We start from the raw sequence: 25,935 nt of genomic DNA on the forward strand, positions 1-25,935 counted from the left end.
GGTCAGGGGTCGGGGGTCACGGGGGTCCCGGTGATCACGGGGGTCCCCGGGGGTCCCGCGCCCCCCGCCCCGCTCCGCACCCGCCGCCGCCGCCGCCATCGCCACGGCCCCGCCCCGCCACACGTGACGGCCGCGACAGCCAATCAGCGGCGAGGTGGGCGTGGCATCAGAACCACACCCTGATAAACTCCGCCCCTTGTCCCCCGTTAAGCCCCACCCCCGCCACCCCCGGTGCCCCCGAACCGGGACTGTAACCGGGACCCCGGGGCCACCCCAAACCCCCCGAACCCCCCCGGACTCTCCGCGACCCCCGGCCCGCCCTGACCCCGCCCTGACCCCGCCGCGCCCCCGGCCCGCCCCGCGCCCGCCCCCGGCGCCACCGCCGCTCCCGGAAGCCCCGGGCGGGCGGGGCGGGTCCGGGGCCGCCGCGGGACCGGAGCCGAGCGGGGCCGGACGGACCATGGTGGGGACGGGGCACCGGGGGGGCACCGGGGAGTGGCTACCGGGGCACCGGGGGGCACCCTCGGGGGGTACGCGGGGCACCGGGATGTGTGGGGGCTCTGGGGTGTGCGTGGCGGAGCAGCCGGGGTGATCCCGGTTGTCTGTGGGGTGTTCATGGGGTGTCGTGGGGGGTCCCGAGGATGTCCCTGAGCCCTGCTCCGTGCTGCAGTCGGGGGTCCCGGGGGTCCCGGTGGGTGTCCCTGAGCCCTGCCCCATGTCACTGCCGGGGGTCCTGGGGGTCCCGCGGTGTCCCTGAGCGCTGCCCCGTTCCGCAGGCGGGGGTCCCGGTGGGTGTCCCTGAGCCCTGCCCCATGTCACTGCCGGGGGTCCCGGGGGTCCCGGGGTGTCCCTGAGCCCTGCTCCGTGCTGCAGTCGGGGGTCCCGGGGGGTGTCCCTGAGCCCTGCCCCATGTCACTGCCGGGGGTCCCGGGGGTCCCGGGTGCCCCCTGAGCCCTGTCCCGTTCCGCAGGCGGGGGTCCCGGGGGATGCCCCCCTGGCAGACGGCGCGGGGGGCTCGGGGCGCGTGCGGGCGCTGCAGCAGGAGGTGCAGGGGGTCACCACCATCATGAGCCAGAACCTGGAGAGGATCCTGGCCCGCGGCGAGAACCTGGAGCAGCTGCACAGCAAGAGCCAGGACCTGGAGGCCACGGTGAGGGGGCACGGGGGGCGTGAGGGGGGCACGGGGCCACCAGGGTGGGCAGGATTGTCCTCAGGACCTCAGCCCATGTCCCTGGGGTGGCAATTGGGGTGCCCAGGTGACAGAGGTGTCCCCAGGGGCTAAGGGCTGTCCCTTGCATGCCATTTGGGTTCTCCACGGTCTCAGAGGTGTCCCCGGGGCATCAGAGCTGTCCCCGGGGTGTCAGGGCTGTCCCCGGGGTGTCCCCAGGGCTGTCCCCAGGCCCCTGAGCCCTGTCCCCGCAGTCGGAGCATTTCCGCACCACGTCGCAGAAGATGGCCCGGCGCTACTGGTGGAAGAACGTGAAGCTGCTCATCATCCTCGGCCTCGTGGGCGTCATCGTCCTCATCCTCATCATCCTCCTGGCCACCGGCACCATCCCCACCTAGAGCCACCGTCCCCACGGGGACACGGCCGCCACAGGGCACAAATACAGATGGGGGAGAGCCAGAGGGACTTGTGTGTGTGTGTGTGGGGTTGGGGACACGGAGGGACATGGGGGGACACAGGGGGACATGGAGTACATGGGGGGGACACATGGGGACATGCAGGGACACATGGGGACATGGTGAGATGGGCATGAGGACATGGGGGGACACAGGCATGAGGACATGGGGGGACACAGGCCCCAGGGATGGGGGGACACTGCCGTGGGGTCACGAGGGAGGGGACACGTGTGGGGACACTGGCATGAAGGGATGTGTGTGTGGGGGGGGTTGTGCCGTGCCAGGGCGCCGGGGGCCGTGCCAGGCACCGAGGGACAAAGGACACTGTGGTGGCACTGCCACCCTCGGAGGCTGCGGAGAGAGGGAGGAGGGGAGGGACGGGGACAGGGACACGGGGGGGTCCCCAGGGGCTCGGATACAGGGTCCTGGTGTGGCCCCACATGTGCAGGGACTGGGGACACTGACGCGGGTGGGGTCCCTTTCCTGGGGACAGGGCAGTGCCAAGGACAGGTGTTGGGGGGTCCTGGGGACAGGGGGGACATGGGGACAGGGGGGCTGCAGGGACAGGGGGGACATTGGGGACATGGGTAGGGGGGAGTGGGGGTCCCGAGGATCTCCGTCCGTGGCGCAGCCGGTCTGTCCCGCACTGTGGCCGGTCTGTCCCGCACTGTGGCCCCGCTGTCCCGTGTTGTGGCCGGGCTGTCCCCGTGTTGTGGCCGCGCTGTCCCCGTGTTGTGGCCGGTCTGTCCCCGTGTTGTGGCCCCGCTGTCCCGCTCCGCGGCCACTCGAGGGTGCCGGGGGGGCGGTCCCGGTCCCTCCCGGCGGGGGCGGCCGCTGTGGCCCGAGGCCGGACGGGTACAGGAACGGGCGCACCGGTACCGGCACCGAGCCCGGCCCGCGGAACCGGGACCATGGTGAGTCCCGGCCGCCGCTTTCGCTTTCGCTTTGCTCGGGGCAGGGCGGGCTCGGGGCCCGGGAGCCGCCGGGCTCGGGATCCCCCGGTGCCGGTGCCGGTGCCGGTGCCTGTCCCGGGCTCCCCCTGCCGAAGGGAGGGACGCGGTCCCCGGGGCGGTGGGAGGCGGCCCGCGCGGGACATTCCGTGTCCCCCGCGGTCCCGGTGTCCCCGTGTCCCTCCGCAGTCCCCGTGCTCCGGTGTCCCCGTCCCCACGGTTTCCTGTCCCCGAGCTCCGTGCGTGTCCCCCTCGCGGTGCCATTGTCCCTGCTGTCCCCGTGTCCCCTTGGCGCCCACGTCCCCGGTGCTCTCCCCGTGTCCCCCCGTGTCCCCACGGTGTCCCCGTGTCCCCAGGCGGGGCTGGAGCGGTGCCAGCGCGAGGCCGAGGAGGTGGCGGAGCTGATGCGACAGAACGTGGCCAAGGCGCTGGAGCGGGAGGGACACCTGGAGCAGCTGCAGAGCCGGGCCCAGGACCTGCGACAGGCGGTGGGACACTGTGGGGACAGCCGGGGACAGGGGGGTGGCACTGCGGGGACACCTGGAGCTGGGCAGAGGCGGGCACAGCACCTGCGACAGGCGGTGGGACACGGGGAGGGGACACACAGGGCTGGGGACACCCAGGGCTTGGGGACACTGTGGGTGCACAGGGCTGGGGACACTGTGGGGACACACAAAGCTTGGGGACACTGTGGGGACACCCAGCCTGGGGAGGAGAGACTCTGGGGGCTGGGAGCAGTCTGTTTGTCCCCATGTGTGCCTCTGTCCCCAGAGCAGCCCCTGGCACTGTCCCTGTCCCCCCAGAGCGAGGCCTTCACCCGCACCACGCGCACGGTGACGCGGCGCCAGCGCAGGAGACACCGCCGGTGGCACCTGGTGGCCCTCGGCCTCGGCCTCCTCCTCCTCTTCATCCTGGCGCTGGCCCTGGCGCTGGCCCTGGCGCGGGCATCGCCCGGGGCTGGCACCAGCACTGTCCCCACCCCGCAGGGCGGCACCCAGCACCCCCCCAGCACCGCGGGCACCCTCTGAGCACAGAGGGACCGCAGGGGACAATGAACAAATGGCAGAGAAACACCCGGGCTCTGGGGACACCTGCAGTGACAACACTGTCACCCTGCAAGGACACTAACAAACCAGCGGGACATCCTCCAGGGCACCCCACAGCCAACGAACTGCAAAATCTGCTCTGAAGAGACCCCACACGGAAAACCCAGCCAGCCCCAGGCGAGGGAAACAGCACAGCGAGCACAGGAGCTCTGTGGGGACACCTGAGATCCCAAACCTGCAGCGTGGACCTCGGGGAGACCCTGCAACAAATAAACACCGGGGTCTGCTTTGGGATGGCCCTGCAACAAATAAACACCGGGGTCTGCTTTGGGATGGCGCTGCAATGAATAAACACCAGGATCTGGTTTGGGATGGCCCTGCAATGAATAAACACCAGCATCTGCTTTGGGACCATCCTACAATGAATAAACTCCAGGATCTGCTTTGGGATGGCCCTTCAATAAATAAAAACCAGGGTCTGGTTTGAGATCACCCTGCAATAAATAAACACCAGGATCTGCTTTGGGATGGCCCTGCAATAAATAAATACCAGGATCCTTTTGGGATGACCCTACAAAAGTCAAGAATCCAGAATGTGATACAGAGATACCCCACAATAACAAACCAGGAGGATGGAATCTTGAGGAAACCCTACAATAAACAAACACCAGGATCTGTTTTGAGGAGATCCTACAACAAATAAACACCAAGAGCTCTTTGGGAAGACCCCTCAAGAACAGAGCAGTGGGAGGATCCCCAGGCTGACCCCACAACAACAAAAGGCCCTGAAATAACAAATAAACCCCACAACGCACCCTGGGGACACCCCACAACCCACAGGACCCACCCTGGGCACACCCTGGGCACACCTGGCATGGCCCCAGTGCCACCAACCTGGGCTGGGGACAGGAGGGGACGCAGAGGGGGCCCTGGGGACACGATGGCACCTGAGGATGGGACATGGTGGCACCTGGGAGGGGCCTGGCAGCCGGTGTCACTGCAGGGGCCACCCCACCTGCGCTGCTGCGGGGGACAGGTGGCAAGGTGACACTTGGGGACCCAGGGGCCGCGTCACACCCCCCCCAACCCCGTGCCTCAGTTTCCCCGAGCAGTGAAGGACACGGAGCCTCGCAGCACCTTTATTAATAGACACCGGGGGGACAGCAGCGGTCCCGGGGGCAGGGTGGCAGTGCCCGGGGAGGGTGGCAGCGCCCGGGGCTGTGCCAGCAGCGTCACCCCGTGCCCCGGCGCTTGCTGAGCTCGTCCTGCACGCGCTGGCACAGGGCCCTGCGCAGGGGGGGCTCCAGGGGGCTGTGGGCACACACGCGCCGCGTCACCTCCTCCGCGCTGTCCCCCTGCGGGCGGCACCGCGTCACCCGTGTCACCCGTGTCACCCGTGTCACCCGGTGAAGGAGCCTGCCGTGGCCCCACACCCGGGGGAGCTCATGGGGTGACCCCACTGTCCCCGGGGAACCCCCAGGGCACCCTCATTGCCCCCGGGGTACTCCCACTGCCCCACAGACCCCCCAGGTCACCCCCACTGTCCCCATGGACCCCCAGGGTGACCCCACTGCCCCCAGGGACCCCCATGGGGTACCCCCACTGTCCCCGGGGTACCCTCACTGTCCCCAGGGACCCCCCCAGGTCACCTCCCCTGTCCCATGGGATCCCCCCAGCAGCCCCCCACGGCAGTTGGTACCTGCGGCACCCCCCATCCCGGGCACCCCCCGTTCCCGTTCCCGTTCCCGTTCCCGTTGCCGCTGCCGCTGCCGCACCTGGTGCACGATCACGGCCGTCACCCGCCCGTCGTCCCCCTCGTACTCGAGGCAGAAGAGCCGCGGCCCCCGCGCCGGTTCCGGGGCGGCCCCGCTGCCCTCGGCGGGGGAACCCGCGCTGGCATCGCCCCCGGGCCCGCCTGCGGTACCGGCACCGCCTCAGCGGGGACACCGGCACCACCGGGGGCTCCAAACCCCGGGAACCCCCCAATCCCCCGGTGCCCCCATCCCCACCCTCGGTCCCCCCGGTTCCCGGTATCCCCGCTCACCGCCCCGGTGCGGCCGGTACACCTGCTGGTCGGACACCCATCGCCCCCCGTTCCGCCCGGTATCCCCGTTCCCCGCTCACCGCCCCGGTGCGGCCGGTACACCTGCTGGTCGGGCCGCCGGGGCCGCGCCGGGCCCGGTGTCAGCCTCGTCCGCGCTCGGCCCCGCGCCTGCCGCACCGCACGGTCGTACGCGTCCCTGGCACCGGCGGGACAACGGGGTTAGCGGGTGAGGGGAACCGGGAGCACCGGGGATGGGGGTCCCGGGAGGGCCGCGCCGCTGCCGGTACCTGGCGAGCTGGTTGCGGCGGATGTGCCGCACGAAGCCGTGGCTCATATCCAGCCGTCCCCCCGGCCGGCAGCGCCAGCCCGGGGCCGCCGCTGTGGCGGGCGCCGCCTCCATCACGGTACCGGCGGCGGGCTCGGTACCGGGGCGCGGCGCCTTTAAGAGCCCCGCGGGCCCGGCCGCAGCCGCCAGGGGGCGCCGCAGCGCGCAGGCGCGGTACCGCCTCTTCCCGGAGAGGCCGCCGCGCATGCTCGGCGCACAGTGACGTTTTTACCCCGCGCCGCGCATGCGTACAGCGTACAGCGTCGCCGCCATGTCGAGCCGCGGGCGGCGGGACCGGGAGTCCCGGGAGCCCCGGGAGCAACGCGGGGCCAGCACCGCCCGCGCCTCCTCCCGCAGCCGCCGCGACGCCGACGGAGAGCGCCCGCGGGGCCGGCGGGACTCGGAGCGGGAGCGCGCGCGGCGGGAGGCGGCGGAGGCGCTGCCGGTGGATCTCGCGCGCGTCAAGCGAGAACCGGGCACCGGCACCGGGAGCAGCGTCTGGGGGGGCTCCGCTACTGCCGGGCCCGCCGCGCCCGTGCGGGTGAAGAGGGAGCGGGAGCCGGATGGAGACTCCGACCCTGAGCCCGAGCCCGCCGGTGAGCGCCGGGGGGAACGGGTGGGACCGGAGGGCTGAGGGGACACGGGGTGTGAGGGGGGGTCTGGGGTGTCTCAGGGGGACACTGCGGTGTCTGGTACCGGGGCTCACCAGGGTCACTGGTCCCGAGCTCAGCTCTGGGCACGGTTTGAGGGCACCGGGGGAAACTGGAGCTCAGCCCCAGGGAGGTGTCACAGAGGGTGTTTGGGGGGATCATCCTCGTGTTTTCGGGGTCCTGTGCCCCCCTTTTCACGCCCTCCCGCCCTCCCCAGTGCGTTACGGGCGCTTCGACCCCGAGGACCAGCGCAGCCGGCACTGCCCCTACCTGGACACCATCAACAAGTGGGTGCCGGGGCTGCTTTGGGGTGTCCCCAGCAGCCCCCCAGCCCCCTGACAGCGCTGTCCCCCCAGGAGCGTGCTGGACTTCGACTTTGAGAAGCTCTGCTCCATCTCCCTGTCCCACATCAACGTCTACGCCTGCCTCGTCTGCGGGAAGTACTTCCAGGGTGAGAGTCCCCTCTGGGGCTGCTGGGGACAGCCTGGGGACAGCAGGGACAGTGGGGACACCACTGGGGACACCCCGGTGCCCTCCCTGGTGCCCGGTGCCATGGCAGTGCCCGTGTCCCCGCAGGCCGCGGGCTGAAGTCGCACGCCTACATCCACAGCGTGCAGCTGAGCCACCACGTGTTCCTCAACCTGCACACGCTCAAGTTCTACTGCCTGCCCGACAACTACGAGATCATCGACTCCTCCCTCGAGGACATCACGGTGCGGGCACGGGGGGCACCCCGAGGTGGGGGCTTTGGGTTGGGGTTCCCATTTCTGAGGGCTCTGTCCCCCCACAGTACGTGCTGAAGCCCACGTTCACAGCCCAGCACATCGCCCACCTGGACAAGCAGGCCAAGCTGTCGCGGGCCTACGATGGCACCACGTACCTGCCTGGCATCGTGGGGCTCAACAACATCAAGGCCAACGACTACGCCAACGCCGTGCTCCAGGTGACGGCCAGCAGGGTTACAGACAGGCTCCCCAAACCCCTCTGTGGGGCTGGCTCCTTTCCATCGCCAGAGTATTTGAGATTCCCCGCTCACAGCAGCTCAGGGTCTGCCCCAAACCCCCCCAGCTCCCCTCCCATGGGGGTCCCAGGGCTGAAGCCCCCCTGCTCCGCCCCCAGGCCCTGTCCAACGTGCCTCCCCTGAGGAATTACTTCCTGGAGGAGGAGAACTACCGGCGCATCCAGCGCCCGCCCGGGGACATCATGTTCCTGCTGGTGCAGCGCTTCGGGGAGCTCATGAGGAAGCTCTGGAACCCGCGCAACTTCAAGGCCCACGTGTCCCCCCACGAGATGCTGCAGGCCGTGGTGCTCTGCAGCAAGAAGAACTTCCAGATCACCAAGCAGGGTGAGGGTGGGCTCCTGGGGGTGTGCAGGGCTGGGGGGCAGTGCTGGGTCTGAGGGGAGGAGCTGGATCTTGGGGCCTTTGAATTTGGGGTGCAGGCTGGGTCTGGGCCTCTGGATTTGGGAGTGCAGTGCTGGGTTTGAGGGGAAGAGCTGGGCCTGGGGGGTTCTGGATTTAGGGTTGCAGGGCTGGGTTTGGGGGCTTTGTATTTGGGGTGCAGGGCTGGGCCTGAAGGCTGTGGATTTGGGGGTACAGGCTGGGTGTAGGGGCTCTGGTCTTGGCGGTGCAAGGCTGGGTCTGATTTGGGTCTGGGGGCTCTGGGCTCAGGGTTCAGGGCTGGGTTGGGGGTGCAGGGCTGGCTCTGGGGTCTCGGTTCAGGGTACAGGGCTGGGTCTGGGGTCTCGGTTCAGGGTGCAGGGCTGGCTCTGGGGGCTCTGGGCTCAGGGCAGACCCAGCAGGCTCCAGGCCCAGCTCCGGCCGTGCTGTTGCAGGGGATGGGGTGGAGTTCCTGTCCTGGTTCCTGAACGCGCTGCACGCTGCGCTGGGCGGCACCAAGAGGAAGAAGAAGAGTGAGTGGGGGGAGTTCAGGGGGGCCCTGGGGGCTGCTGTGCCCCCTCTGAGCCCCCTCTGAGCCCCCCTTGTCCCCACAGCCATCGTCACCGACGTGTTCCAGGGCTCCATGCGCATCTTCACCAAGAAGCTGCCGCACCCTGACCTGGTGGGACCTGGGGGGAATGGGGGGTCTGGGGGTGCAGTGGGAATGGCAGGGTCAGAAAATGGGGTGTCAGGGTCAGAAGATGGGGTGTCAGGGTCAGATGGGGGGTGATGGGGGCAGTGTGGGAGTGGTGGGGTTCTAACACGGGTCTGGGTCAAATGAGGAGTGTGATGGGGTTAAATGAGGGATGGGGCAGGGGCGTGTTGGGGTATGGTGGGGGTCTTTGGGTACAACAGAGGGGTTTTAGGGTCCAGTGGGGGTCGAAAATACAAATGAGTGGTGGGAAAGTCCAGTGGGGTGATGGCTCCAAGTGGGGCTGATGGATCCAGGGGCGGTTTTGGGTCCAGTGAGGGGTGATGGATCCGGTTGGGGTGTGCTGGATCCAGCAGGGCTGATGGGTCCAGCGGGGATGTGGGGTCCATGGGGCTGATGTGCCCCTCTGGGCTGCCCTGTGCCCCCAGCCCGCCGAGGAGAAGGCGCAGCTGCTGCAGAACAGCGAGTACCAGGAGCGCATGGTGGAGTCCACGTTCCTGTACCTGACCCTGGACCTGCCCACGGCGCCGCTCTACAAGGACGAGAAGGAGCAGCTGATCATCCCCCAGGTGCCCCTGTTCAGCATCCTGGCCAAGTTCAACGGCAGCACCGAGAAGGAGTACAAGACCTACAAGGAGAACTTCCTGAAGCGCTTCCAGCTGACGCGCCTGCCGCCCTACCTCATCTTCTGCATCAAGCGCTTCACCAAGAACAACTTCTTCGTGGAGAAGAACCCCACCATCGTCAACTTCCCCATCACGTGAGCCCGGGGCAGGGGGCTGCTGGGGAGGGTTAAAAGGGTCCAACAGGAGACTGGGGGTATCTGGCGGGGTTGAAGGTGTCTGGAGGGGGTTTTAAATGCCTGTGAGGTGCTGGAAACATCTGGAGGGGCTTTGGGAGCACCTGGGCCAGGGGAGCAGAAGTGTGCAGGGATTTGGAGGTGTCCAGGGTGGTATGGGGGCATCTGGGGGGGCTTTGTGGGCTTCCAGTGGTTTTTAGGCATCAGAAAGGGTTTGAAGGCACCTGGGGGCGTTTCTGCACACCTGGGGGTGTCGGGCAGTTTGGGAGGGGGATGTGGATGTTGAGGGCTGTGGTGGGGATCTGGGGGGGATCTGGGGGCTGCAGCAGCCCAGCAGGGACCGCACACCCGCGGGTGCTGAGGGCGCTGTGGGTGCCCAGGAACGTGGACCTGCGCGAGTACCTGTCCGAGGAGGTGCAGGCCGCCCACTCGCACACCACCTACGACCTCATCGCCAACATCGTGCACGATGGGAAGCCCTCGGAGGGCTCCTACCGCATCCACGTCCTGCACCACGTGAGTGTCCCCTCCCCGGGGGGCTGGGGGGGCCGTGGGGACCCCCCGAGTCACCCCGACCCCTCCCGGGTCCTGGCAGGGCACAGGGAAGTGGTACGAGCTGCAGGACCTGCAGGTGACCGACATCCTGCCCCAGATGATCACCCTGTCCGAGGCCTACATCCAGGTGAGGGGGACCCGGGGTACCCCCAGAATGTCCTGTGACACCCCCAAACATCTCCTGAACCCGCCAACCCCCTCCTGCTCTCTGCAGATCTGGAAGCGACGCGAGGAGGACGAGACGAACCAACAACAAGGAGCCTGAGAGCCTTGGGGACACCCAGACCCCCTTGGGGACACCCAGACCCCCTTTGGGACACCCAAAACCCCATTGGGACACCCAAAACCCGTTGGGGACACCCAAAAACCCCATTGAGGACACCCAGAAACCCTTTGGGGACACCCAAAACCCTTTGGGGACACCCAAAACCCCTGGGGACACCCCCAGCTCCCCCTCAGGGCCATCCCCAGCCCCCCAGGGGTTCCCTGAGACCCCTTTAGGAGCCCCCCAAGCTCCCCCATAGACACCCAGAGACTCGTAGGGACCCCAACACCCCCCTGGGGACACCCCCAGTGTCCCTGCAGGTGTGTGCATCCAGTAAATGCCACCCATTATTTTTGTAACTCATTTTCACCTCTTCTCTTCTTTGGGTTTGGGGGGGTTTGTGGTTTCTGCTTCTTCCCCAGCACCCCATGAGCCCCCAAAACCCCCGAACACTGAGGCAGAGCTGCATCCAAGCTTTATTGGGGAAAGCTGGGGGGTCCCGGTGCCCCCCTAGAGCCAGACGTGGTCCTTGCAGTGCTGCACGGCCTGCGGGGGGCCCGGGGGTCAGTGGGGGGTGCAGGGGGTGGCAGCCCCCCGTGTCCCCCCGTGTCCCCCCCTGTCCCCACTCACCTGGCAGCGCCGCGCCGCCTCCGGGCCCGAGCACCAGAAGATGGGGCCCAGGGCACAGGGGCCCAGGGACAGGGACAGCGCGGGGACAGTGGCGTTTCTGGGGTCCTGTGGGGGACACAGCCATGAGGGGCTGCCCGAGGGTGGGGGCACCCCCAGGAGCCCTCCCCAGGCTGTGCCCTGTGCGCTCTGGCACTGCCTGCGGAGCTCGCTGTGTCCCCAGGGGGGACAGGACAAGCCAGGCTGTGTCCCCAAGGGCTGTGACACTCCCGGACGTGTCCCCTCAGTGCTGTGCCACCCCGGGCTGCCCTGTCCCCTCCTGGGGACCGCCCCCCGTGTCCCCCCTCACCTGCTCCCCGACACAGTCTGCCAGCCGCACCACGATGGCCTCCAGCGCCCGGGGCGGTGGCAGCGGCCCCTCGCGCTCGCCGTCCCCGCCGTCGCCGGCGCCGCTGCAGGCCAGGAAGAGGCGGCAGAGCAGGCGCGGCCCCAGGCGGCCCAGCAGCCCCTCGAGGGCCAGCGCCGCGTAGCGCTCGGCCAGGCACTGGCACGCCCCGGCCACGGGCAGCGGCAGCGCCCGGCACAGCCCGGCCACGGCCGCCGCCACCGAGCGCACCGGCACCGCCGCCTCGGCCCGCGCCACCAGCGAGCGGCACAGCCAGCAGCGCGGCAGCGGCAGCGACAGCGGGGACAGCGCCGGGCCCTGCGGGACAGGGGACACTGAGGGGACACTGCCGGGGACAGGGGACACTGAGGGGACACTGCAGGGGACACTGCAGGGGAGAGGGGCACTGCACCCACTGTGGGCACTCTGTCTGTGCCCCCCTGGCACTCGGCCCCGCTGTCCCCGTGTCCCCGTACCTGCAGGCGGCTGCCAGGCCCCTCAAGGACGGGCACAACCCCGGGCTCTCCCCGACACAGGGTCAGCTTGGCACAGATCTTCCGGGAGTCCTGCGGGGCACACAGTGTGACACGGCTGTCCCCAATCCCCCGGGTGGCCCTGAGTGCCACGCTGTGCCCGCTGCCCCCGCGTGTCCTTGGGGGCCACAGCGTCCCCAGAGCCCCTCCCGTGTGCCCCGGTGGCACTCACGATGTGCTGCATGTTCTGGAGGAAGTGATGGACAAGCTCATTAACCACCTCCCTGCACAGGCTCTCCACCAGAGGCATATGGGGGCACGCCAACCCCACCAAGTGATCCAGCACCGCCTGCACCAGGGCACCGACAGGGACAGGCACAGTGAAAGCTACAGTGACACCCACAGTGACACCCACAGTGACACCCACAGTGACAGCCACAGTGACACCCACAGTGACAGCCACCATTGCCGTGCTTACCACCACCACCACTCCATCTGACCCGACACCCCAGCCACACCCGTCACCGCTGCTGCCCATGGGTGCCACCTGTGGCCATGGCACACACGATGGCACCAACCCTGTCACCTCAGCTCCGTGGCACCCAGTGACACCTGCCACCGCTTCACCCACAATCCCAGCACCCACAGGGACACGCATGGCGGCATCTGGGACCGTGGCACTCTCGGTGGCAGCCACCACCTCATCGGCCACAGTGGCACCTCCCTGTGCCCAGTGGCACTTGCTGGCACCCACTGTGACACCCGGTGGCACCTGTGCCTGTGGCCCCCATGGGGACACCCCCAGTGGCACTTGTCCCCACCCCAGTGGCACCTCCACGGCCGATACGCTGGAGATTTGGCGCAGTGAGTCCAAGAGCTGCTGGCACACGGCACAGGCGTCCTGCAGGAGAGGACAGGGGGACATTGGGACACAGAGACACAGAGACACGGGGACACGGGGGTCTGGGACATTGGGGAACGGCCACAGAGGAGGACAGGGACATGGGGAACATGAGGACATGGAGGTGCGGTGGCACAGGGGTGTTGGGAGGTGGGACACGGGGACGTGGGGACGTGGGGGGGTGGGCGTGGGGACACGGGGACGTGGGGACGTGGGGGGGTGGCTGTGGGAGCACGGTGGGAGGACTGGGACCCCTCTGGGGACACACGGGGAGGGGGCGCAGGGACGGAGGGAAGGCTGGAGGGACTCGGGGGTCTCTCACCAGATCGGGGGAGTCTCTCAGCGGCTCGAGGGGGTCTCCCAGCGCCTCGAGGGGGTCTCCCAGCGCCTCGGGGGGTCCCTGGCCCAGGCGGGGGCAGCGCCCCAGGGCCCCGCAGCGCAGCGCCGTCACCCAGTCCTGGCACCAGGCAGAGGGGGGCACCCCGCAGCCCCCCCCCGGCGCCCCCAAACCTGCGGCCACGGTCAGCGCCCGGCCAGGGGTCCTGGCAGCCCAGGGCCCCCCCGGACACCCCCCAAAGCCACCCCAGCCCACCCCAGCGCTTATGGGGGGACCCGGGTGTGGGGGACCCCTCAGTGAACCCTCCCCATCCCGGGGGGCCCTGGCACCGCGAGCCCACCTCTGACCACAGAGCACCCCCAGACCCACCCCTGCCCTCCTGGGGGAGCCGGGTGGAAGGGACCCCCCAGTGACACCCCCATACCCATCCCACACCCCGAGAGGGCTCCAGACCCGCACCCAAGGGCCCCCTGCCCCCTTGCCAGGGTCTGTGCCCCCGTCCTTGAGAGCGGTGCCCGGCTCTGGGGGCGCCCCAGGCTGGGGGGCACGGGCCCTACCTGGGGTGGTCCCGAGCAGGGCGAGGAGCAGCGGCAGTGCCAGGGCCATGGCTGGGGACAGCGCGGGGACAGCGCTGGCAGGGCCGGGCCCGCGGCCTCTTAAAGCCCCGCGGGGCGGGCGGGATGTGGCGCTGGGACGGCGCCAGCTCACGGGGACAGGTGTGTCACCCACCCACGGGGACACGGCGGGGCCGCCGCCCCCGCCCGGCCGCTCTGCGCTGGCCCCGAGCCCGGGGCCCCTCTCAAGGGCCCCGTGTCCCCGGCAGGGACCCCCTGTAATGTCCCCATGTCCCCAGTGCGTCCCCAGGGCTGTCCCCGAGCTCCTGTTGGGGCGCACATTGGGCTCCCCCTGTGCCCACACCCCCATGTCCCCCCCTGTGCCACCCCCTCCCTGTGCCCCCGGCCCCTCCCTGTCCCTTCCCGGCAGGTCCCTCCCCGGTCCCCCCTTGACCCCACTTGTCCCTCGAGAGCCCTCAGGGCAGGTGTGGCCCCAGGGGTGGGGCACCTGGCCCAGGTGAGGCTCTGGGGTGGCTCCAGGTGCCCTCTGTCCCCCCCGTGTCCCTCTGTCCCCCTGTGCCACCCCCGGTCCTTGTGCCACCCTGTCCTTGTGCCACCCTTGCTGTCCCCTCCCCTCCCCTCCTGCAGCAATCCCGGCTCCTTCGTAACCAAATAATTTATTTCCTAACAATCAAACAAGACAGAAATATCCATGGACACGGCAAAAAGATCTCCTAAAACACGGAATTCCTAAGAAAAAAAAAAAAAAACAAAAAACAAAACCAAAAAAAACCCAAAAAAAAAACCCAACAAAAAAAACCAACAAAAAAACAAAAAAAAAAAAAAAAAAAAAAACAAAAAAACGGAAAAAAAAAAGAAAAAGGAGGAAAAAAAAAAAAAAGGGAAAAAAGCACCATTCTATTGGCTTGCCACGGGGGTTCAGCCCTGCAGTGGGACAATATTGGGATATTTACATTTACAGCAGGAAACGGGAGCTGAGCCCGTCCCAGCTGGGCTGGAGCCACTGCTTGGGGAGAGCAGAAAGAACAGAAAAAAGGAGGGGAAAAGCACAAATAATCAGAAGTGTCCCAAAGAATAACAAAGCTCGAGTGGAGACGGGCGGTGGCTCCGCTGGACAAATCAAGGATGAAAAGAAAAGGACATTTTGGTGCTTCCTGGGAGCTGGTGGTTTGGGATCTGCATTCCAAGAGGAAAAATAAAGGAAAACCAGCCCCAAAAATGGGGGGGTTTGGTTCCCACCCGTCCGTGCCCCGATCCGACTCCCCCCACTCCCTGGATTATTTTTAATTTTTTTTGTCACAACCTATAAAAAAGTCCTTCCTGCAGCTTATTTGATAGGAATGCTGGTGGATCAGTGAATTCCAGAGAAGGCTGGCACCACCACGGGCACCGGGGGGACTCCGGGTTAGTGCAGAGTTCTGGGGGTCCTGGAGCTCAGCCCCACAGTGCAAAGGGCTACGAGGGGAAAAAGGGGCAAAAAAGGCATTGGGAACCCAGGAAGGCACAAAGCTGCCAAACGCCCTCATCTGTGCCGAGGCCGAACCTTCAGAATGCCCAAAACCGACCAAAAATCAACGTTTGGTACCTCTGGAAGGGCCTGCCCAGAGCTGGGATTCCCCAGCTGAAGGCAAAGCCACCCCAGCAGCTGCTGTTCCTCTTTTTCTCTGTCTTTTCCACCTTTTTGCCTTTTTCCCCCTCTTTTTGGCGGTGCAGGGGTTGAGCTCAGGTGCCCAGGGTCTGTGACAATGCCAGAGGGTGGAAAATTCCAGCAGCTTTGAAGGAAAATTCCTTGTGGTTTGGTTTTTTTTTTTTTTTTCTCTCTTATGAGCCAGCACATGGAAAAAAAGAGGCAAAACCTGGGGGATTTGGGCAACTTGTGAGGCCTGTGGGTTCCCATGTGAGACAGGAATGGGATTGGGGAAGGGAAGGGAAAGGGAAAGGGAAAGGGAAAGGGAAAGGGAAAGGGAAAGGGAAAGGGAAAGGGAAAGGGAAAGGGAAAGGGAAAGGGAAAGGGAAAGGGAAGGGAAGGGAAGGGAAGGGAAGGGAAGGGAAGGGAAGGGAAGGGAAGGGAAGGGAAGGGAAGGGAAGGGAAGGGAAGGGAAGGGAAGAGAAATAAGGAGAAGGAGAAAAGGGAAACAAGAAAAGGAAAAGAGGAAAGGGATAAGGACAAAAGGAAAAAAAGGGGGGAAAAGGAAGTGAAAGGGGAAAGGACAAAGGAAACAGAAAAGGAGAAAAGGGGAAGGAAAAGGAGGAAGAGTAGGATAAAAAGGAAACAAGAAAAGAGGAAAGGGATAAGGAGGAAAGGAAAAGGAACAAAAGGGGAAAGGAGCCGGGAAAGGAGAAGCACTGGGGCTCTGCTGCCCGTCCATCCCCAGCACTCCTCGGCCATCCCGGGCCCCGCAGCCCCGGCGTTTCCTGAGAGGCACCGGCACAGGCCCAGCGCTCCATCCCGGCCCTGCGGGGCTCCCGGACCCCAGCCCGGCCCCGGGGCAAGGGGAAGGTGCTGCGGGCAGAGCTCCCCGCATCTCCACGAGCCAGAAGGGGCGGGCAAGCTCCCTGCGGTGCGCTGGGACACGAACCCACACCGCGGCCGGGAACTGCCCTCCCCCGGCGGCTTCTGGAACCTTCCAGGAGCCCGGACCGATGCCGGGGGTTATTGCTGAGCAGAGGCATCATCTTTGTGCTGAAGGGGTGGAGAGAGGCCCCGGCTCCCTCCGAGGTAGAGAAGCTGTCCCCGAGAGGATGGGGAGGGGATCCCAGGGTCTGCGAGGCCGTGCCACGCTCCGCGAGTGGCACAGGAGCCCAGGGCTCCGAGCCTGCCCCGGCCACAGCGCTCCAGGGCTGGCGAGGGGTCCCTGAAGGTTTAGAGTCGGGCAAGGCGGCCCCGACTGAGGCTGATCCCAAACGCCGCTCCCGGTTCCGGGACGGGAATCACAAAGCACCGGCTGCGCCCTGGCTCTGCTCCCGAAAACCCTCAGCTTGTCCTGAGCATGGAGGGAACCGGGGAACACCGGGCAGTGACGGCCTGGGGAGGATCCAGCGCAGGATCCTGAGGCCGCTGCTATTGCCGGGACAGTCCCGGGGGCTCCGGGGTGGGCAGAGAGGAGCCCCGGGAGCAAACGGAGATCCGGGAGCAGAGCAGGCGGTGCAAACGGAGCCCCGGGAGCAAACGGAGCCCCGGGAGCAAACGGAGCCCCGGGAGCGGGCGGGCCGGCGGGGGTTTCCGTGCAGGGAATGCTGGCGGGGTCGCTGTCGCTGTCGCTGTCGCTGTGGCTGTGCTGGCCGATGCCAGGCCGAGGGAAGCGCTCCCTACACGCCCGCGGGAAGCTTCCTGCCGCCCGCCAGCCTGGCCCGCGCCCCGCCGGAGCTGGCGTAGCCCTCGTCGCTGCCCAGGCTCTGCAGGCTGCCGCGCTCGTCCGAGTCGCTGGGGCTGCTGCTGCTCCAGTCCAGCTCGGCCGGGAGGTCGTCCGTGCTCTCCACGTCCACGTCCATCTCTTCTGCCGGGGACACGGGCGGCGTTGGGGCTCCGGCGGGGCCAGGGCTCCCCGCGGCCGCGCCCCGCGCCGGGCTCTCACCTTGCTCCGAGTCGGAGCGCTCGGAGGAGAGGCTGGAGCCGATGCTGTCGATGCGCACCCGCTCCATGCCCAGCTTCTCCAGCTGCCGCTGCAGGTGCCGCTGCTCCCGCTGCAGCTGCTCGATCTGGTGCAGGGCTCGGCGCTCCTGGTCCTCCAGCTTCTGCGGGGAACACGGCACCCTGAGCCGGGATTCCCTTAGAGCCACTGGGGACAGGGCACCCTGAGCCGGGATTCCCTCGGGACAGGGCACCCTGAGCCCGGGATTCCCTTAGAGCCACTGGGGACAGGGCACCCTGAGCCCGGGATTCCCTCGGGACAGGGCACCCTGAGCCCGGGATTCCCTCAGAACCACCCGGCATTCCTGGCCCAATTCACCCCGGCTCCCAAGGGGCTCCCATCTTCAGCACGCTTGGGATGTGGATGGAGCCGTAAGGATTCCAACCCTCCCAGTTATCCCAGCCCAATGCTGGCTCTCTCACAGTTATTCCCACCTGGTGTCAGGGCTCTCCCCGTCATCCCAGCTCAATTCAGAACTCCCCCAGTCACCCCCAGCCCCATCCCAGTGCTGCCCCCATCATCCCATCACTATCCCAGTGCTCCCCACATCACCCCAGCCCCATCCCAGTGCTCTCCCAGTTATCCCAGCCCAATGGTGGCTCTCTCCCCGTCATCCCAGCTCAATTCAGAACTCCCCCAGTTACCCCCAGCCCCATCCCAGTGCTCTCCCAGTAACCCCAGCCCCATCCCAGCAGTCCCCCCATCATGATCCCAGTGCTCTCCCAGTTATCCCAGCCCCACTCCAGAGTTCCCCCATCACCCCAGCCCCATCCCAGTGCCCTCCCAGCCCACCCCAGCCCTCTCCCAGCCCACGCCCCTCCTGGAATGCTGCTCCCAGCCCACCCCCGGTGCTGCTGGGGTCCCATTTCGGGCTCACCTGGATGTGGAGCCTGGCCCTGGTGAGCAGGCTGAGCGTGGTGTGCCGCCCGGCCGCCGCCCCCAGGGGCACCAGCCCCTTCAGCCTCTCCAGGCACAGCCGGAGCTGGGCACGCCTGCAATGGAGCACACTTGGGCTGCCTCGGCATCCCCAGGGGCCGTTCCCACCCCACTGCTGGCGGCAAACGGGGGCTGAACCCCACCAGGAGCCTCCCCAGCGCCCGCGGGTGCCACAAACTGGGAGAGAACGCAGCCAGGCAAAAGGAAAAGCTCCTGGATAAACCCTGCTGGCTGCTGGGGGCGATCCCAGGCAGCAAAACGCCAACGGCCTCGTGATTCTGGGTGAGAATGCCCACTTTTGGTCATTCTCCTCCATCTCAGGAGGGCTGTGTGAGAGCTGAGGCTGCCCAGGCTAACACCCAGCTGCACATCCCTTGGGAGTGCTTCCTTTCCCTATTTTTAGCAGGAACAGGGTGGTTTTGGACACAAAAGCCCCAGATCCCTGCAGGAGCACTGGCTGTTCTCCAGGAATCCTCCCTCTTCCTGCAACATCTGGGTTTTCTCTGCTTTACCAGGTTAGGGCAGGAGGGAAGCTCCAGCTCCTGGAGGAAATCCCTTTTTCTGCTGGAAAAAAGGGATTTCCTATTTTCCCAGTTTCCCTGTGCTCCCAGCAGGCCCCAGCCTCCCTGTGCCCATTCCCAACCCCGGGATGTAGGTCAGGTCCTTGGCAAGGGGGTGTAACACCCATCCCTGAACCGCCTGATCCCGGGCAGCTCCAAAGGGATTTTGCAAGGACCTGCTGGTCTTGTTTGGGATATGCTGGGAGGGAACAGGGATTTCCTCACCCAAAGGGCCTCGGGATGGAAACACAGCCCAAAAAAGTGGGATTTACTCGGGGTAAATCCCAAACTGCAGCTGGCTCAAAGATGAGCCTGTGACAAGATAATTTTCCTGGATAAGCAGGGCTGTGGAGATGGAGGTGGTTCCCAACAACCAAGGACGGGAATGCTTTCATCCTTGGTGTCCTTTATCCCCTTCCTTCCCTCCCAAGCCATCTCAGGCTGGTGGAACAGCCCTGGAAATGCAATAATTGCCCCCAGCCCAGCTCCTGACACCCCCTGGCACTCACCTGTTCTTCTCCATCTCATTGTGTGTCGACCTGGAAGAGAAGGAAGGAGTTATTAACTCCTCTGGCTGATTGGGGATTAGCACTTGGGATTAACGTGTGGGAATTAGCAAAGGCTCCCTGCAAAAGCTGCACACCCAGGGGGCTCCCAGAGCTCCACACCCAAGCGTGGTGAGTGCCAGCAAAAGGGTCAGGAAAACCATGAAATGGGATTTTAAACCTGCGACTCCTGAGTTTGAGAGCTGGGGTTGGGATCAACAGCTCATCCCTGCCCCTCAAACCAGGAATATAAATTGGGAAAAGCCTTCCCTCAAAAAAAGCACAGAGCAGCTCTGGAGCTGCTTTCCAAACACAGGAAACCCACAACAAACCCCCCTGAAGCTCCCAAATTCCACAGAGCTGGGAAAAGGTGGAAAACAATCCAGGCTGGCTTTTTCTCCACTGAAATCCAGGAGGAAGCCACAATCCCAGGGAGGAGCTGCTTCCCTGCCCTGACTTCCCAACACCTCCAGAAACTCCACTCCAGTTTGGGGAAAATGTTGTGATGTGCCTGAAAATATAAATTGGGAATAACCCAGGGGCTGTTGGGATGGGGATTTCTACTGGGATGGCTTGGGGGGGTCTGGGAGTGCTGGAAAAACAAGGATGTCACCAAAGGGAAAGGCAAGGGGATGTCACCAAAAGAAAGGCAGGGATGTCACCAAAGGGAAATAAAGGATGTCACCAAAGGGAAAATGAGGGATGTCACCAAAGGGAAAGGCAGGGATGTCACCAAAGGGAAATCAAGGATGTCACCAAAGGGAAAACCAGGGATGGCACCAAAGAGAAAATCAAGAATGTCACCAAAGGGAAATAATGGATGTCCCAAAGGGAAAGGCAGGGATGTCACCAAAGGAAATGAGGGATGTCAGCAAGGGAAAGGCAGGGATGTCACCAAAGGGAAAGCAGAGATGTCACCCAAGGTAAAAGCAGGGATATCACCAAAGGGAAATTAAGGATGTCACCAAAAGGAAAATGAGGGATGTCACCAAAGGGAAGCCAGGGATGTCACCAAAGGAAATGAAGGCTGTCACCCAAGGGAAAACCAGGGATGTCACCACCACAGCAGTGGGAGATGCTCTCCAAGGTCTCCTTCCCTTCTCCAGCTTTTCCTGCTGGATCCCCCTGCTCCAGTGGCTTTTGGGCCCATCTCCCACGTCCCCAGAATTGTCCCATGCCAGCAGAGACATTTCCCACCCCAGGGGGATTCTCCTGGCACGCTGGAAGGGCTCAGCTCCTGGGCAGGGCCTCCTTTCCATCTCTCCCTGGATAAATGTTTCACACCCAGCCCTTTACCAAGGGGCTGCCATGGGCTGCAGCTTTATGAGTTTTTTCCTTCATTCTAAATTATCCAAACACTTCCCGAGCACAGGTACAGACAGGGGTGAAGCTCCCATCCCCTCCACAACCACTAATTACAAATCCATCCTCTTTTCTGCCCGAATCCTTCCTGGAATGGCTCCTTTCTCTTCAGGACTTGCATTCACCATCACCAATATTTAGAGGGGGAAAAAATGAACGGACTGATGGATTTAAACTCTGGACAGAACAAACAGGGACAGAGGAGCCGGCAGCCTCACCCCGGGGCAGGTGGAGCTCCCACATCCTCTCCCCACAGAGCCACTGGTTTGGGTTCCCAGCACTCTGAACCTCAGCTGATCACCAGCTTTCCCTTCGGAATGTGTTGTTTTATTGCCGAAAACCCCACCAGGCTGACCCAAAGGAAACCCGCAGTGAATCCAGGCGGGACAAACCCCCGAGCCCGTGGGATTCCGCCCCCCGAGGGGCTCCCGAGCCCGGCCCGGCCCCGGGGCACCGGGGAACCGCGAGCTGCCAAAGGTCGGGGCGGCGGCGCCGCGCAGGCGGGAGCGCTCCCGAGCAGGAAAAGGTGACAGGTGCGCTGCCACCAACACCGCTCCTCCCTGGCACCTGGGGACACGGCCCGGAGCCACGAGCAGCTCAGGGTCGGGGATTGCAGGGGGGCAATGAAGGCTCCGGGTGTGGGGTTTGCTCCTGAATTCAGTGTGGGTTCTGCAGCTTGGAGAAAAGGATTTAAACCAGCGGGGAGCAAGCACAGAGGGAGCAGGGGAGGGTCTGGGGTGACTCAGGAGGTGACAGGAGGGTCCCCGCCAGCCCTGCCCGGCCCGGTGACAGCAGCAGCTCTCCGGGCCGGTCACCCCGGGACAGGAAGGTGCCACCCACGGTGTCACACCCGCTGACAGGTGGACTTTGGTGACAGCAGAGCCGCACCCAGCGCTGTCACACACCCAGCGACAACAGGACCTGCCCGAGCCGGGTCAGCCCATGGCAGCGGGGTCTGTCACACACACCGGGGACAGGAGGGTGCCCCCGGCACGGTGACACCTCCGGGACGGCCCCACCAGGGCCGGGTTACCGGGGAACCGGCCCGGCCCGGTGCCAGCGGGGCCTCCCCGAGCCGGGACAGCGGGGACAGGAGCCCCGGGCCCGGGGCACACCTGGGCACAGGGGGACCGGCAGACACCGTGCCAGGAGGGTGCCCCGGGCCTGCCGCCCCCCCGGTGACAGCGGCAGCGGGGTAGTGACCGCGGGCCGGCCCGGGAGCAGCGGCCTGACCGGACACGGAGCCCCGCGGGCCTGTCCCTCGCCCGGTGCCAGCGGGGACACCCCGGGCCGGGCGGGGCCGCGCGGGGCCGGAGCTGCCCCGGCCGGGCCCCACAACGGCCGGGCCCCTCCGGGCCGGTCCCCCCGCCCCGCCCGGTGCCGCCGTCACCTGCCGCCGCCGCCGCTCCTCCGGGCCTTGGCGCGGCGCCGCGGGGCCTCGCCGTCCTTCCCGCCGGGCCACAGCGAGGCGTAACCGTGCTCGGCTTCTGCGGAGACACAACGGCGGGCGCGGGTCACGGCGGGGCCCGGCCGGGGGCGCCGCCGGGGGCACCGCGGGGGCGGCGCGGGGGGTACCTCGCTCCCGCCGCTCCAGGAACTCGGCGGCCTCCAGCAGCATCTGGATGCCGAGGCGGGGGGGGGCGGCCATGGCGGGGCCGGGACGGGCCGCGACCGGCGGCGGGGGGGGAGCGGCGGCCTCTGCCCGCCCCGAGCGCCGCTCCGCCAGACCCCGCGCGCGCCACGCCCCCAGCGCCGCTCATTGGCGGAGGCTGGGACAGGCCCCGCCCGGCCCCGCCGCTGATTGGAGGATGAGGGGAAGGCCCCGCCCCGCGCCTCCACGAGCGGCGGAGAGGGAGCGTGGCCGCGCCTGAGGACACGCCCCCCGCTCGCTGCTATTGGACGAGAGCGCCACGCCCTCCTGCCATTGGCCCGACCCTCCCCGGCGGCGCCCCGCCCACACGACCGGCCCCGCCCCGCTGGCCGCACGCTCTGCCCTGACTCACTTCCTGCCGCTCAGCCAATGGCGAGGCCGGACGGGGAGGGGGCGGGGCCTCGGGTACGTCGGGCAACGTAAGCACGGACGGGGACAGGGACAGAGACCCCCGGGATGGGGACAGGGAACACCGGATACGGACCCTCGGAATGGGGACAGGGACAGAGAACCCAGGGACAGGGACCCCGGCATGGGGACAGACACCCCCTGGGCAGGGTCCCCCTGTGTAGTGACCCCCAAATCAAGAACCACCCCCAACCCCAGGCAGGGCTCAGAGCACCCAAATTCCCTCCCAAAACCCAGAGCACCCCAATCCCACTGCCCCCATGTGGGCTCCCCAAAATCCGTGTCAACCCCAAGGATTTGTGGGAAGGGGGGAATGCAGGCCCTGCTTTATCTCTGAATGATAAAAATTGAAGGAAAAAATACATCCGGGGTTTTATTAACAGGGAAACAAACCAAAACCGGGGAGAACACAGCAAAAATCCCAGCCAGAAACTGACCTTTGTTGTAAAAAAAAAAACAACAAACAAATATCTGGGAACTCGTGGCGGGTCTGGGCGTAGGATTTGTTGGGAATAACCCAAATTCCTCTGGAATCCAGCACGGGAGCCACCCAGGAGAGTGCAGGGAAGAGAAATCCTTCCATGGTGGGAGCCTGTGCCAGCGTCAGGCGATGAAATCCAGGGGCCTGTTGAATCCTCCTTTCCTGTTCATGTATTGCCTGGGCGAGGATGGAGCCAGAGTCAGCCCCAAATCTGGGGAAATCGGGACAAAAACACCCAGAGGAACCCACATGGGAACCCAATTCCCCAGGGATTTGAGCAAAAGCAGGGCAGGAAGGCTCCCAGCGAGGAGCTGCTGCAGAGGAGCCCAGGTTCCAGCAGAAAGGGAGCAGAATTGACAATCTGGGTGGTTTTTGGGGACAAAGCAGGCGAGCAGTGTCACTTCCCTCTGCTCTGATCCTTGCTGGGAACATCCCAACGGTTCCTAACGTGCTCCTCACTCCTTATTCTCCTGATTTCCCCATTCCCAGGGGGATCTGGAGAGCTCTCACCTCTGTTTCTGAGTCTAAACCTCACCAAATTTCCATTTTCCCTGGAAGCTGGATCAGGGCGAGACTGTGGCCACAGCTACCTCACCAAACAAACTCCTCTCTCCATCCCAAAGCAGGACACACACCTGTACTTCCTCTTCTGGGACACGTTGATGGCGTAGGCATTGGCAGCACCATCCACCTTCTTGCCCTAAGGAGAAACGCCCCAAAATCCCATGGATTACCCCCAAAAAGGGCAGCTGACACCGCAGAGCCCCTGGAGTGGCGCTCACCTTGGTGGTATCAAAGGAGGCAAACCCCATCATCTTCATCATCTCGATCTCCTCCTCTGTCTTGCCCTGCAAGTCCTCCTCTGTGGGGAGAAAATCGGGGATTGAGCAAACACGGATGTTGGGATGCCCAAAAATCCAGGTGTCCCTGGGCTGGTCCTGGCCCAGGGGGACACCCAGGGGTGCTCCAAGAGGGAGATCCCCCCTCACCTGTGATCTGCCGCTCCTTCTTGGAGTCCTTGAGCTCCTTCTTCTCCTCGTCCCGGCGCTCCTTGGGCCGTGCTGGTGACGAGGAGCTGGAGCGGTGCCGGCGCGGGGACCTGCTGGGGCACAGAGCTGGGGCTGCAATCCCCACCTGGAGCTCCTGCTGTCCCCAGGCCACCCAGAGTGCCTTCACCTAGCTGTGCCCACCCCACGCTGGTGCCCCTGCCCTCACCTGGATCATCCCTGACATCACCTGGATGCCCCTGCCCCTCACCTGGATCATCCCTGATATCACCTGGATGTCCCTGCCATCACTTGGATGGTCCCTGCCATCCCCTGGATGTCCCCACCCTCACCTGGATCGCCTCCGGTGCGGGGAGCGGGAGCGGCTCCTCCTCCTGTCCCTGTCCCGGGACCGCGATCGCTCCCGCCGCCGCCGGTCCCTGTCCCGGGACGTGGAGCGCGAGCGCCGCCGCTCTGCCCGGGGAAGGAAGGCTCAGCTGCTGCTCCCTGCCTGCTTCCCAAAGGGAATCCCACAGAAACCCCGGCACCGACCCGGGACTGCCCTTCCCACCCCGCTCACGGACCCCTTGGGCACCCCAGGAGGGAGGGAGCAGCAGGACAAATCTCCAGATGGAGGGGGGGAATGATCCCCCGGGGGGATCAGCCAGGAGGGGAGGATGGTCCCCAAATACCTGAGCAAGGCGGAGAGGGAGTGATGGTCCCCAAAATCTGAGCCAGGTGGAGAGGGGTGTGAGGAACGGAAGAGAAGGAGAGGAGGAGGAGATAAAGATGGGGAGGGGGAGAAGGAGGAAAAACAGAGGAGGAAGAGGAGAAGAGGAGGAGAAGGAAGCAGAGAAGAAGAAGAAGAGGAATAGAGAAGGATGGGGAGGGGGAGAAGGGGTAAAGAAGAGGAAGAGAAAGAGGAGGAGAAGAGAAGGAATAGAGAAGGATGAGAAGGAAGAGGAGGATGAGGGAGGCAGTCTCTGCTCTCCCCCAGAGCGAGGAACCGGGGCCTCCCCGCCCTGAGGGTCTCAGTCCCCCCTACCCCCGGCCCTTCCACCCCGATCTCCCCACGCCCCGGGTTCCCCCTGACCTCCCCGGCCATTCCCGTCCCTCCCCGGCTCCTCCCGGTGCCCCGGTGCCTGCTCACCCCGCCGCGGCGGTGACCGGGAGCGGCTGCGGCCCATGGCCGCCCCTCAGGCCCGCGCTGCTGCTCCCACGGCGCCGCCGGCCCGAGGGACCCGGCCTGAGGGGAGCCGGTGAGGGGACCGAGCCTGAGGGGCCCGGGCTGAGGGGACCCGGCTGAAGGGACCGAGCCTGAGGGGCCCGGCCCTGAGGGGAGCCGGCCGGCGGGGCCGGTCAGCACCGCATCGGGCCGCACCGGGCCGGTCCCGCCGCTCGCCCCGAGAGCCCGCCCAGGCCGGAACGAGAGGGGACAGCCGGGAGGAAGAGGAGGGCTGGAAGGAGGAGAGGGCAGGAAGGGGAGGGGAGGAAGGCGGGGCCGTTACCGTCGCCCTCCGCAGGCCGCTGCTCGCCCCGGCCCTTCCCGGTGCCTGTCCCGAGCGTGCCGGCTTCGGTGGTGGGGAGTTCACGAGGGGCTTCTGTCAGAAGCTGCTGGAACCTTCGCGGTGTCAGCACACCCATTCCCACCTCCACCCTCTCCCATCTCCATCACCTTTGTCCCATCCCAGTCCCAATCCCCGTTTCATTCCCATTCCCACCTCCATCC

General features: G+C 65.8%; 7 protein-coding genes across 12 annotated transcripts; 3 read left to right on the forward strand and 4 right to left on the reverse strand.

The window, feature by feature from the left end:
- The first annotated feature begins 242 nt into the window (after positions 1–242).
- On the forward strand, positions 243–1,629 carry VAMP8 (vesicle associated membrane protein 8). The gene is made up of 3 exons (XM_064731046.1): positions 243–463; positions 971–1,150; positions 1,423–1,629. The coding sequence occupies exons 1-3, from the start codon at positions 461–463 to the stop codon at positions 1,564–1,566; spliced, it is 327 nt and encodes a 108-aa protein (XP_064587116.1). The 5' UTR covers positions 243–460; the 3' UTR covers positions 1,567–1,629.
- A 643-nt stretch (positions 1,630–2,272) lies between these two features.
- Positions 2,273–4,292, forward strand: LOC135456882 (vesicle-associated membrane protein 5-like). Its single transcript, XM_064731045.1, has 3 exons — positions 2,273–2,537; positions 2,930–3,061; positions 3,377–4,292. Exons 1-3 carry the CDS (start codon positions 2,535–2,537, stop codon positions 3,599–3,601), a joined length of 360 nt encoding a protein of 119 aa, XP_064587115.1. The 5' UTR covers positions 2,273–2,534; the 3' UTR covers positions 3,602–4,292.
- Positions 4,293–4,731: 439 nt separating this feature from the next.
- C22H2orf68 (chromosome 22 C2orf68 homolog) lies at positions 4,732–6,238 on the reverse strand. Of its 2 annotated transcripts, none has more exons than XM_064731044.1 (4): positions 5,951–6,238; positions 5,664–5,859; positions 5,395–5,534; positions 4,732–4,974 (listed from the first exon to the last, which is right to left on the reverse strand). In XM_064731044.1, exons 1-3 carry the CDS (start codon positions 6,193–6,195, stop codon positions 5,415–5,417), a joined length of 561 nt encoding a protein of 186 aa, XP_064587114.1. In that variant the 5' UTR covers positions 6,196–6,238; the 3' UTR covers positions 4,732–4,974; positions 5,395–5,414. The 2 variants fall into 2 exon arrangements, with proteins under 2 accessions (XP_064587114.1, XP_064587113.1); XM_064731043.1 differs by having other exon boundaries at positions 5,744–5,859; positions 5,951–6,210.
- USP39 (ubiquitin specific peptidase 39) lies at positions 6,232–10,710 on the forward strand. Of its 2 annotated transcripts, XR_010442620.1 has the most exons (13): positions 6,232–6,584; positions 6,856–6,925; positions 6,995–7,089; positions 7,215–7,351; positions 7,429–7,581; positions 7,758–7,983; positions 8,472–8,549; positions 8,631–8,698; positions 9,157–9,488; positions 9,908–10,043; positions 10,123–10,209; positions 10,297–10,404; positions 10,446–10,710. XR_010442620.1 is itself a non-coding variant. In XM_064731042.1 (12 exons), the coding sequence occupies exons 1-12, from the start codon at positions 6,233–6,235 to the stop codon at positions 10,345–10,347; spliced, it is 1,785 nt and encodes a 594-aa protein (XP_064587112.1). In that variant the 5' UTR covers position 6,232; the 3' UTR covers positions 10,348–10,710. The 2 variants fall into 2 exon arrangements, 1 of the variants encoding a protein (XP_064587112.1); XM_064731042.1 differs by having other exon boundaries at positions 10,297–10,710.
- A 95-nt stretch (positions 10,711–10,805) lies between these two features.
- SFTPB (surfactant protein B) lies at positions 10,806–13,994 on the reverse strand. The gene is made up of 7 exons (XM_064730950.1): positions 13,628–13,994; positions 13,056–13,243; positions 12,665–12,733; positions 11,836–11,925; positions 11,324–11,677; positions 10,978–11,082; positions 10,806–10,893 (listed from the first exon to the last, which is right to left on the reverse strand). Exons 1-7 carry the CDS (start codon positions 13,992–13,994, stop codon positions 10,858–10,860), a joined length of 1,209 nt encoding a protein of 402 aa, XP_064587020.1. The 3' UTR covers positions 10,806–10,857.
- Positions 13,995–16,307: 2,313 nt separating this feature from the next.
- On the reverse strand, positions 16,308–22,351 carry MXD1 (MAX dimerization protein 1). Of its 4 annotated transcripts, none has more exons than XM_064731243.1 (6): positions 22,256–22,351; positions 22,071–22,167; positions 19,283–19,312; positions 18,155–18,269; positions 17,221–17,377; positions 16,308–17,142 (listed from the first exon to the last, which is right to left on the reverse strand). In XM_064731243.1, exons 1-6 carry the CDS (start codon positions 22,326–22,328, stop codon positions 16,955–16,957), a joined length of 660 nt encoding a protein of 219 aa, XP_064587313.1. In that variant the 5' UTR covers positions 22,329–22,351; the 3' UTR covers positions 16,308–16,954. The 4 variants fall into 4 exon arrangements, with proteins under 4 accessions (XP_064587313.1, XP_064587312.1, XP_064587311.1 ...); XM_064731242.1 differs by having other exon boundaries at positions 16,308–17,139; positions 17,221–17,380; XM_064731241.1 differs by having other exon boundaries at positions 17,221–17,380.
- Positions 22,352–23,086: 735 nt separating this feature from the next.
- On the reverse strand, positions 23,087–25,647 carry SNRNP27 (small nuclear ribonucleoprotein U4/U6.U5 subunit 27). The gene is made up of 6 exons (XM_064731164.1): positions 25,357–25,647; positions 24,560–24,680; positions 24,210–24,319; positions 24,003–24,082; positions 23,856–23,920; positions 23,087–23,397 (listed from the first exon to the last, which is right to left on the reverse strand). Exons 1-6 carry the CDS (start codon positions 25,391–25,393, stop codon positions 23,343–23,345), a joined length of 468 nt encoding a protein of 155 aa, XP_064587234.1. The 5' UTR covers positions 25,394–25,647; the 3' UTR covers positions 23,087–23,342.
- Positions 25,648–25,935: the final 288 nt, after the last annotated feature.

The sequence above is a fragment of the Zonotrichia leucophrys genome, chromosome 22 (genome assembly GCF_028769735.1).
Source record: "Zonotrichia leucophrys gambelii isolate GWCS_2022_RI chromosome 22, RI_Zleu_2.0, whole genome shotgun sequence".
NCBI classification, from domain to species: domain Eukaryota; kingdom Metazoa; phylum Chordata; class Aves; order Passeriformes; family Passerellidae; genus Zonotrichia; species Zonotrichia leucophrys.

Coding starts and splice junctions, on each gene's coding strand:
- VAMP8 (XM_064731046.1), top strand. Junction 1,151..1,422: donor GCCAGGACCTGGAGGCCACG/GTGAGGGGGCAC, acceptor CTGTCCCCGCAG/TCGGAGCATTTCCGCACCAC.
- LOC135456882 (XM_064731045.1), top strand. Junction 3,062..3,376: donor CCCAGGACCTGCGACAGGCG/GTGGGACACTGT, acceptor CTGTCCCCCCAG/AGCGAGGCCTTCACCCGCAC.
- C22H2orf68 (XM_064731043.1), bottom strand. CDS start 6,195: ATGCGCGGCGGCCTCTCCGGGAAGAGGCGGTACCGCGCCTGCGCGCTG. Junction 5,860..5,950: donor CGCCGCAACCAGCTCGCCAG/GTACCGGCAGCG, acceptor CGCCGGTGCCAG/GGACGCGTACGACCGTGCGG. Junction 4,975..5,394: donor CGGCCGTGATCGTGCACCAG/GTGCGGCAGCGG, acceptor TGCCGCCCGCAG/GGGGACAGCGCGGAGGAGGT.
- USP39 (XM_064731042.1), top strand. CDS start 6,233: ATGCGTACAGCGTACAGCGTCGCCGCCATGTCGAGCCGCGGGCGGCGG. Junction 7,352..7,428: donor CCTCCCTCGAGGACATCACG/GTGCGGGCACGG, acceptor GTCCCCCCACAG/TACGTGCTGAAGCCCACGTT. Junction 10,210..10,296: donor TGTCCGAGGCCTACATCCAG/GTGAGGGGGACC, acceptor TGCTCTCTGCAG/ATCTGGAAGCGACGCGAGGA.
- SFTPB (XM_064730950.1), bottom strand. CDS start 13,994: ATGGGGGTGTGGGCACAGGGGGAGCCCAATGTGCGCCCCAACAGGAGC. Junction 12,734..13,055: donor TGAGAGACTCCCCCGATCTG/GTGAGAGACCCC, acceptor CCTCTCCTGCAG/GACGCCTGTGCCGTGTGCCA. Junction 11,678..11,835: donor GGCCTGGCAGCCGCCTGCAG/GTACGGGGACAC, acceptor CCTGTCCCGCAG/GGCCCGGCGCTGTCCCCGCT.
- MXD1 (XM_064731240.1), bottom strand. CDS start 22,328: ATGGCCGCCCCCCCCCGCCTCGGCATCCAGATGCTGCTGGAGGCCGCC. Junction 18,270..19,282: donor AATGAGATGGAGAAGAACAG/GTGAGTGCCAGG, acceptor GCTCCATTGCAG/GCGTGCCCAGCTCCGGCTGT. Junction 17,381..18,154: donor GGGCCAGGCTCCACATCCAG/GTGAGCCCGAAA, acceptor TGTTCCCCGCAG/AAGCTGGAGGACCAGGAGCG.
- SNRNP27 (XM_064731164.1), bottom strand. CDS start 25,393: ATGGGCCGCAGCCGCTCCCGGTCACCGCCGCGGCGGG. Junction 24,320..24,559: donor CCGCACCGGAGGCGATCCAG/GTGAGGGTGGGG, acceptor GTGCCCCAGCAG/GTCCCCGCGCCGGCACCGCT. Junction 24,083..24,209: donor GAAGGAGCGGCAGATCACAG/GTGAGGGGGGAT, acceptor TTCTCCCCACAG/AGGAGGACTTGCAGGGCAAG.